At 28.9% G+C, this 10,083-nt stretch overlaps 1 protein-coding gene across 1 annotated transcript; it reads left to right on the top strand.

The window, feature by feature from the left end:
• Window positions 1–1,040: 1,040 nt before the first annotated feature.
• Window positions 1,041–9,504, top strand: LOC145331478 (uncharacterized protein C18orf19 homolog A-like). The gene is made up of 9 exons (XM_080176167.1): window positions 1,041–1,155; window positions 1,834–1,889; window positions 2,447–2,524; window positions 3,274–3,325; window positions 5,970–6,038; window positions 6,324–6,409; window positions 8,085–8,157; window positions 8,412–8,508; window positions 9,008–9,504. Exons 1-9 carry the CDS (start codon window positions 1,070–1,072, stop codon window positions 9,143–9,145), a joined length of 735 nt encoding a protein of 244 aa, XP_080032293.1. The 5' UTR covers window positions 1,041–1,069; the 3' UTR covers window positions 9,146–9,504.
• Window positions 9,505–10,083: the final 579 nt, after the last annotated feature.

The raw sequence follows: 10,083 nt of genomic DNA, 5'->3' as shown, positions 1-10,083 counted from the left end.
CAAATTTTTTTAGAACACATGAAATTTAGCAAATTTAATTCCTAAAATAAATGTATTTGAAGACCATCTTTATTAGACGACTCCTTTAACCCTTAAATGTCCATTAAAACCGCGAGAACGGCAAAAATCGTTAAAAATCACGCCAACGGCGGCAAATAACGGCGTAACGGTTGGCCAGAGGCAAATAACGCATAAGTAAAGAAAGTTCCGCCTCAAAAAGTTAGAAAACATTGCAAAGATGACTTTGGGCTCTAAAATGACTCCTTCCCCCTCTAACGAGGGAAAATTTCAAATTAACAAGAACGAAATTGTTCAAACCATGCAATGTAAAATGTTCAATTACTCAACAACGGCCGGGAGGCCCCAGGTTATGAAAACTGTTTTAAACACAATACATGTTGCATATTAATATTATTATTGCAAAACCCGGGGCATCCTGGCCGTTTTTGGGTAAAATGGAGAAAACTGATTTTTTGGGGTTAAAAATCTTAATATTTTTGGTGAAATTTTCTCACAAAATGTCAATTTACACCACCAAAAAAATATTTTTTTAAAATTTTTCTTTAATTAGACATTGGTACAGGTATCTGAAAAGTACCTCAATCAAAAATTATTTTCATAAGATGAACATAAATGTATTTTTTGTTGCTTTGAAAAAATTGTGTAAAAAAATCTGGAAAATCATCAAAACTGAAAAGAAATATTTCACTACCTTTTTTAAAAATGGCATAAATCCGTCAAAAATGAATATTTTTTAAAAATTTCTTTTCTAGCTGTCTACTTACAGCCATTATTAATTCCTAGGATAGATAAAAGTCAATTTTAAATTTTTTGGATGTCCCACTGGATCCCACTGTGTAATCTTGTTCTTTTTAAAATCATTAGGTACATTCTTGCATTTTATATTAAAGCTTAGTTGCTTAATAGTTTACTTTGTTCTTAACTTATATTTTAAAATGTAACAAATTTACAGGAAATTATATCCTAATGCAATGCTATGTTTAAAAATATTTTTTTTATGGTAATTTGACATAAAAATAAATGATTTTTATTTATTTCAGACATAAAAATGACCAACCTTGTAGCCCGCTTTATGCGGACTTCAATTGTATCAAATGGACTCACAAAATTGCCTTCTTCATATAGATTTTCTAGGTAATCTTATTGAAACCTTCAAGATTTAAATAAAATACCTAGGGATCTAAAGGGGTAAGATAAGGTCTAATACAGTTATGAATTTCTCCAATGATAATACACAAAATTACCCCTTATGAACATTACAATTAGTCATTGAAACACTTTGTACACTCAAATTATTTAAGTAACCAATCAAAATTCAATAAGTCATCAAAGTTGTTGAGCCAATGAATAAGAAATCATTATTAAAATACCTGTAGAATACCTCAATAAATATTTACTTGATATGAATGTGTCTTTTTTTAAACTAAATGCATTAGTAAATTATTCCCAGTTGTTCTATGCAATAATTGGATGTCTTTAATTTATCAAAGTAGGAGGATGTGTATCTTGGCCATTTTTTATAGGATTTCATTTTTTGCTGAAAGCATTCTTATATTATAATTTACAAGTTGTACAATGCTTTAATTGTAGTTACAATGTATACCTGACAAATGTATTACAAAAGCATTATTATATTTTATTTTTTTATCTACCAAATTATTGTTTTTGATTTCAATAAAAGGATAATATGTGAGAATATGTATCATGCAAAAAATAAGATTGTGCTGAAATTTAAATTTCTCAAATTTGACAATGACTACCTACCTAATGAGATTAACTTGATTACAAAAATTTTCCTTTTTTTTGTTTTAGTGTTGCATTCAAAGGCCGGGATGATTCATCACAATTTTTCCTTCATAAGTATCCAGGTACACAAAGGGGGGTGGGGGGAAATGTGACACTTTGAAACAAAAACTAAAAGTTAAGAGATGTTTAATTTTGAGCTGTATAGAAACTGCAGCTCCCAATAAAATCCGCCAGTTTCCCCAAATTTACTTTTCTTCATAAAAATTTCCCTTAAACTTTCACTTGACATTTATAATATTTCATACTTTTTCAGCAAACCTATTAAAAAAAGTCCCAGGTGCAAATATAAGGAAATTGTTTATTGAACAAAAAATTTGTCACAGATGATTCAAAATTGTCTAATTTAACAAGGAAAGGAAAAAAATATCATCTGAAAGCTACAGTTTTTGGTGAGAGTAGCTGTTCTACTGCCATTTTTTCAATCAGAGCAACTGCCATGCTAAATTTCAGTGCTATAACTCCTTTTCTTAATATAAAATAATGTTTAAAATAAGTGTCACATCTACCCCCCTTTTTTCAAAATATTCATAGACCTTTCTTAATTTTGTATATGGTTAGTGTTACTTAATTAGGTATTTTTAATAAATTCATTTTAAAACCTAATCAATTTGATGTTTAGGAGGGAGAAGTCAGTTTGTATTCCCAGTCCAACAAAATTTTCTTCTTAGTCGATCTAGATTATTTTCAAATAGTACAGGTAAGCTTTGAAACTTTCAAATAATAAGAAAAATTAGAATAGTGCTGTCTAACCTTAAAGGGGACTATGTACCCGTTAGATCAATTGAACACCTTCTATCACTTGCTTTCAGTTCAATAAATATATATTTGTCTGACAAAAAGCAAGGTCTAACAAAAAAAATCGCAGCAATGTTTACAGCAAACCCTAGACAGAATAGCTCCAGATTCAATGGGAAGATTAATTTCTCATCAAATGTAAGGACTCTCATTTCTTGCATCATATTATAATCAGCTTTCCACGGATATAATTGTACATTTTTATATTCATAGAAAAGTGAAATTAAACATATTAAGCCCTGAAACACATACATAATATTCAAGAGTATTAGTTTTGTGGCAAAGTACTGAATGGGATAGTTGCATAAAGTGTTTAAACATATATAATTTTGTATTACAATAAATAACAAACAATTTGACATCACTAAATTAGTCATCAAGCTGTTTTTTTATGAAAATAAGCCAACTATATAAAATGCATATATTATACAAAAATGCGATTTTCAAGTATTTTTAAACTACATGGTAGAAAATTTAAATTCTTTCAAATAAATGTTTTATAAATGTAGTTTAAACCATTGAACAAGGAAAAAATATGCAGTTCATTAAATTCAAGTTTAAATGCATTTCGTGCAACTACCCCTTTAAATCCAACAAAAATAGATTTTTCAACATTTTAAAAATTAAGTGAAAATAAATCAACATTTTTAGTTTTGAATAGTCAAGATCCAGAAAACAAACCCAAAGAAGGAATTGTCAAAAGGTATGTATAATGTGTATTATACTAAAAAAATGAGACAATTATTTCATTGAAAATCCACAGTTATCTAAAGGGGGGGGGGGCGTAATGACATTTAAACTTAAACAAATGAGCAAAATGGTCTAAATATTGAGCTAGATTCTTGAAACTTGGTACATAAGTTAGTCCAATAGATACTACTACATCTAATTTTTTAAAAAATCTAAAAAAAATTATGTTTTTGTAAAACACTGCAGAAATGGGATTGTGTATATAAAAATTTGGCAGGCAAGGGGGCCGAGTGCTGCGGCTAGGCAGGCAAGGGGGCCGAGCGCTGCGGCTAGGCAGGCAAGGGGTCCAATCGCTGTGGCTAGGCAGGCAAGGGGTCCAATCGCTGCGGCTAGGGAGCCGAGCGCTGCGGCCAGAGTTGTTCATTGTTGTGGGAGGCGAGTAAGGGTACTCAAATTTTCAAAAGTAAAAAAAAATTCCTAAGAGGAAATGAACAAAAATTTCTCACATTATCAAATCTTAACATTTTCTAAGCAACTTTCACTATACTGATCAACCAAATACATCCTATTAAGAAAAATATAGAGGATTTATGCCTTGATTTTGCAGTATTTTTGGAAGGAAAACTGAAAAAACAGGAAAAATCTGATTTTTTTTATTTATTAAAATATTTCTAGGGATATTTAACTTGCCATATATAGCTTAAACAATTTACTTACTGTTAAGGCTTTAATTTGTGACATAAAATTGCCAATTCATGTCTTAATAAAGTAGTATTTGGGTAATAAAGATTTATTTTAAATTCATATTATTGATAAAAAAATACCTCACTGTCTACAAAGGGATAAATCTCAGGTTATTTGAAATGATAATATCCTTTTTATTGTGTCGGACAATAAATAACCTACTTTGGAGATTTATATTACACTTTTATCAGACTGTTTATAAAAAATATGGCACCTTTATTATTTACAAATTTGTAATTAAAGGTGGGCAAGAGATGGGCCTACTGAAGTTAATTGGATTCTAATAAAAAACCTGTTTTAAGCTTTGTTATTGTATTTGATATTAAATAAGAATATTGCTTATGTTATCAATTTTAAAGTAACTATAAATTGGTTTAAAGCAAGGATTATGTTAAAAGTCGTCTTGACTGCTAGGAAAAATAAAGAAATAGAAATATGTAAAAAAAGTTTTGTTTTAGCTATAGAAGAAAAAAAAAGACAAATAACTGCACATTTATACAGGGCGTTTAAAAAAAAACTGCGTTTTCCAAATTATGGAAACAACCATTAGGAGTACAAAAAAAATAATTATATGTCAATATTCTCTATAAAAATATGCATCAAAATTGTTACAGGTGTTTTTTAATATCTCTGAAAATAACGGCGCATTTTAAAGCATAAATATTTCAAAAGATGCGCATGATGCTTTTTTCTGGTAGAATTTTGTGCCTTAAGGTTGGTTTTCAAAAATTTATTCACTTGAAAACAACATCTTAATACGGCCAATACAATTTTCTATCAATTACACTAAAAAATTCATTTAAAATTCCCTCACTGAAAACAAATATTCAGTTTTTCTTTTTGTATACTTAAGAAACATGACCTTAAAAATTGCTCATGTTCATAAATCCCCACCCCTCATTTATTCCTATAATCCTTTAATTTGATTGACAGGTTAAGATATAAACTCATAATTTATCCATAATTTGTAATTAAATGCTTTAATAATTTATAAAATTAAAAATTTAAACTTCAATAACTTTTTTGTCTTTAGAGATTTTTTTGTCAAATAAAAAGGAGTTTTTTTCTTTTTACTGTAACCTACGTTATTAAAGAAGATTCTTTTATTGCAAATGCATCACAATCAAGAAATGTGAAAAAATGACAAATTGCAGTTTCTTAAAAATGCTTTTGTGAGGAGCTAAAAAGTATTTTACCTTTAAAACTCCTTAAGGTACTTTTCTTATACCTTTTTCTAAATTAATATTGAAATTCTACAATACATAATAGAAGAGTTATTTTAATTTTTCTTGCACAACATTTATAAGGACATATAATCGTTTTTTCTGTATTCCTTCTGGTTGTGTCAGAAAAACGGAAAACGCAGTTTTTTCTGAAACACCGTGTATACTCTGGAAATTTTTTTTCCCAATCTTGAATATAGTAAAAATTGGTGAATAAAGCCGTTTTTTTTCCGGAAACAAGACCCTGTATTGCCCTATCTTTGAGATTATATGAATGAGATGATGTTAAGGTTGGATAATCTAATGCGAATTTTTTCAGTCACAATCCCTTTAAGCAGGGTTTTATTTACCCACTTTAAGAAACTAGCTCTATATTTAGACCATTTTGCTCACTTTTTAAGTTTAGATGTCATTATGCACCCCCCCCCCCCCCCCCCTTTATATCATGAATTTTGCAGAACCAGATATTTCTCTACATGTAAAATTTCTGTATGATAATTTTAAAGGGAGCTATAAAATAATTAGAGTTTTAAAAATCTTTTGAAATTTGGTAAAATAAAAATCACAAATTATGATTGTTTTGATTCAATGTATCAAATATTGGATCTCCACTAAGTATAATGCTTTACTTTGTTCCATTTATTTGATCATCTATGTATATTTCAATATTTACAATTTTTTTAATTTTAGGTTTAAAATTATGGCAAAAGATTACTGGTATGTCTTAATTCCTGTCCATGTAGCCACCTCTATTGTTTGGTAAGTTTTATGGTATATTCATGTTTTATTTTTCATTATTATTAGCAGAGCTACACCGTAATCTGAAATTTTTCTACACTATTAAAGGAGTATCCAGTATGTAATTTTTTTTTGTCCCTAAGCCTATCATTATTGCTCTGACAGTCATTAATGTTTTCTATTTTCTAGATAGACAGCTGTTTTTTTTTCTGGTTAAGATTTACTTTTTTATAAGAATCTTCTCAATATCTTACAGGACCACACCTGTCAGTTGACAAAAATTTGATTTGCTTGCTTTTTCTTTAGGTTTGGTGGATTTTATGCGCTAGCAAAGTCTGGTGTTGATATTATTGCTCTTCTGGAAGCTATCCACATTCCTAGATCTTATCTAGGTAAGTTTCTACCCAGTTAAACAATTATTAATGCTAAAAGCATTTACAATCCAGACCTTAAGATGAATGTTAAGTGACAGACATTTATTTTTAAATCTGACCTAGTTATCTTTAGGTTATATACTTTTTTGACACAAACTCTTTACTATTCCCTTCCACATCCACCCAACCTTAAAAAAAAGTTTAAAATAACATCATATACTACCACCACACCATAATAAAAAACGACATAAAAAATATGTTTAAATTTTTTCTCTTAAACATCAATTAATAAAAATTGATGATACTTAACTATAAATATCAATAAAAAAATTTAAGTAATAAATTTGATATTAATTATCCTGTTTTATTTGCTTTCTTCAACTTAACAATCTTTGATTTAGGTTCTTTTTTACTTAAAAATTTCAAACGGCTGTAATTTTTTATTTTTAAAGCTAGAACAATTTTTTTAGAAAATGTGTATCTTTATGTAAAGGGGACTTAAGCACCTTCCAGCATTGATCCATAGTATTTTTTTAGTGAATATGCAAGGTTTATGTTAAATATTTGGTTTATAGGCTAAAAAGTTAGGCTTTACTATGGTTTTATATGAAAAAAACTTTGAAATACAAATTGTTTGATGCAATATCATCAAACTCTTTGTGAGTTTAAAGGACAAAAGAAAATAACACAGTAAAAAAGCATATAATGCTGTAAATTGCAAAAGTACATTAATTAAACTTTTTACATTGCACAAGTTACCAACCTTATTTCTAAATATGCATTTTTATTGAAATAATATACTTTTGTGTTAAAGCTTTTGGAACAACAGTTTGAACTCAACAAAACATTTGATGTTATTGCACCAAAAAATGCTTAACATTTCAAAGGTTGCTATGCTTGGTAGCTGCCAGCCGATCCAGTCACTGGGAAAATGGCTGAGGATTTTTATGATATTTTAATATGTTAATATGTAGACATGTTAGAAAAGCTTAAGTCTAAAAGTAAATAATTGCAGTCACAGGAGCCTTCAGGGGTGTATATTCATTTTTTTCCCCTGCTGCAATTTTTTAAATTTTTTTCTCCCTCCTTGTTGTTTTCTGGCAAGGAAGGGGATAAAATGAAAAAATATTTTCAGAACTCTTTATTTTATATTCATATTATGCCCCCTTCCAATATTTTTTTGTTTTTTTCACCAAAGAGGGGAGAAAAATAGAAAAAATGCTTTCAGCCCTCTTAATGTTTACATTTTTTTTCCCCCAACCTTTTATTTTTTTTACCTCCCCTCAGCCAGGTCATATTTGCAGATATACACCCCTGGGAGCCTTTTATGATTTTTGGAGACCTGGAGGATCAGGACTTGCAGAATCATACCTGGAACCTGAAATTGACTTAAACAACCTTTATTTCAAATGTGGATGTACTACAAATGATATTTTAGTATTTTGGTTACCAAAAGTCTTGGTTTAAGACAAAAAAAAATTATTTTTGCTCAATACCTGGATGAGCTTGCCAGGTTTGCTGGCATCCTGTGCCCGCCAGGACGGAGATATTTAAAAAAAATCATTCTAGTTATGTGTCATCATTCACACACTAAAAATTAAATAGAAAAAACTGAAGGGAGGAGCATTTAACAACAATCCCCCCCCCCTTGGCCATTAAGGGTTAATAATATTGATTATAATATTTTTTTTAGAAAAGCTTGAAGGCTCAAATGCGGGATATTATGCAATTGCTTATGCTTGTTATAAAGTAGCTACTCCAGCTAGGTATTTAAGATGATTTTAAAACATTACTCAAATTCATCTTTTGAAATGTAATTGTTATTAAATAATGATCCATGTGTTTTAATAGCAATGCAACTGTAAATCATTTTCCATCCATATACTTAACTGTTCATTACTTTAATATATGTGAGCTTTTTTCTTATTTGAATTTCTTAGAAAACAAGCTTGAAAAAAATATTATACTACAAAGTAATATTGCTTAGTTATCACGGACTAACCTATTTATCATTTTACAGGTATACAATCACTGTTGGTGGAACAACCTATGCTATTGTCAAACTAAAAGAAAAGGGATATATCAAGACTGCCTCTCAAATGTCTGATTCTTTAAAGGTACATATCAATTGATCAGCTTGGACAAACCAACATCAATAATTTTAATAGTGGTTTAGATAAAATTTAAGATATTCTGCCTACAAACCTTATTTCTTAGCCCACAAAATTAAACACTGCTCAATATTATCATAAAAAAGGAACATTATATGTGTTTAAAACCAGATACTCTTTTAAGGTATTTGATTTTAAACTTAGGGGGTAGTTGCACAAAATTCATATAAACTTGAATTTAGTGAACTACATATTTTTTCTGTTCAATTGTTTAAACTACATTTATAGGGCATATATTTGAAAGAATTTCAATTTTCTACATCAAGACTTATGATTATGCAACATATATGGCTGTCTTATTTCCACAAAAACAGTATACTTGTTATTTTAGTGGTACCTAATTGTTTAATATTTTTTGTAATACCAAATTACTTTTGTTAGACAGTATTCTTGTAACTTATGCTTACAATCCTTTTTCTGAAATTTTAATTGTAATACACTTCAGGATAAGAGAGATGAAATGAAAGATAAGTATGATGACATGAAAGACAAAGCCCAGGAAAAGTATCAAGAGAAGAAAGATAAATATCAAGAAAAGTATGATGACGCATGGGAAAAGTTCTCTAAAACAAAGAGGAAGTAGCAGATCATCTGAAGTTTTCTACTTTTATACACATGATATTCAATTGATGTCTTAACATACATTTAAGTTATGGAAAAAAAAGAAATTGCATACTTTTTTATGTTTAGATTGGCTTTGGTAGGTACCTCAGCTTAAAATTCACATTTTTGTTTATTTTTTTTAACTTACTAGGTATTCTTATTTTAAAAATGAGGATTTTATAATTTTAGTATGAACAATTGTTTTAATAAGAATAATAAAAGGGGTGCTAAATTGTAACGCTACCCATTCATTTGCCTTTAAATATGTTGCTGCTACAAGAAAATTATATTATAAAGGAATAATTTACATACCTTCATTGAATAAATGTAAATGAACTATCTGAATGATTTAATTAGCTTGGTGTTCTCATAAAACTTAGTTTCCCTTTGTTTTATCCATAACTTTTTCTTATTGGACCTATTATCTCAGCTTCTATTATTGCTACATGGTAAAATAATTTGAGCATGTCTGCAGTTTTATAAAGAATTTCTTACTAAAAGCATTCTTTGTTTTAGGGCTATGTTTACTTAAAAATTTTAAAAAGCTCTCATTTCTTAATTTTTATATCAAAACATTTTTCTTAGAAAATGCTTGCTCATTGCTTGTATGTCTGTTGGGACATCTAAAACAACAATCTCCTAATAGCTGGTCTGTCTGTCTCTCTGTCCATAACCAGATTTTTCCTTAACCATTATTTGGAATGTCTCAGGGATAAATATTTACATGTTTGTGAGAGGGTTTTTAAAACACAAGTATTGCTAAAATAGATCATCAAATTTTATTTTGCACCTGTATCTAACAAAAAAAATAACATGATTTCATCCAATCTTTAAAAGCAAAGTTTTTTTATACTTAGGGGTTGGTTCATCCATGTCACTGTTGGGTGTCCAGATGAAAAAAGTTTATTCTAGTGTTAG

This window comes from Acartia tonsa, chromosome 11, assembly GCF_053477335.1.
Source record: "Acartia tonsa isolate MP-2025a chromosome 11, ASM5347733v1, whole genome shotgun sequence".
NCBI classification, from domain to species: Eukaryota; Metazoa; Arthropoda; class Copepoda; order Calanoida; family Acartiidae; genus Acartia; species Acartia tonsa.
Note: the sequence above shows the minus strand (reverse complement) of the source record. Positions and strands in the feature narration are given on the sequence as shown.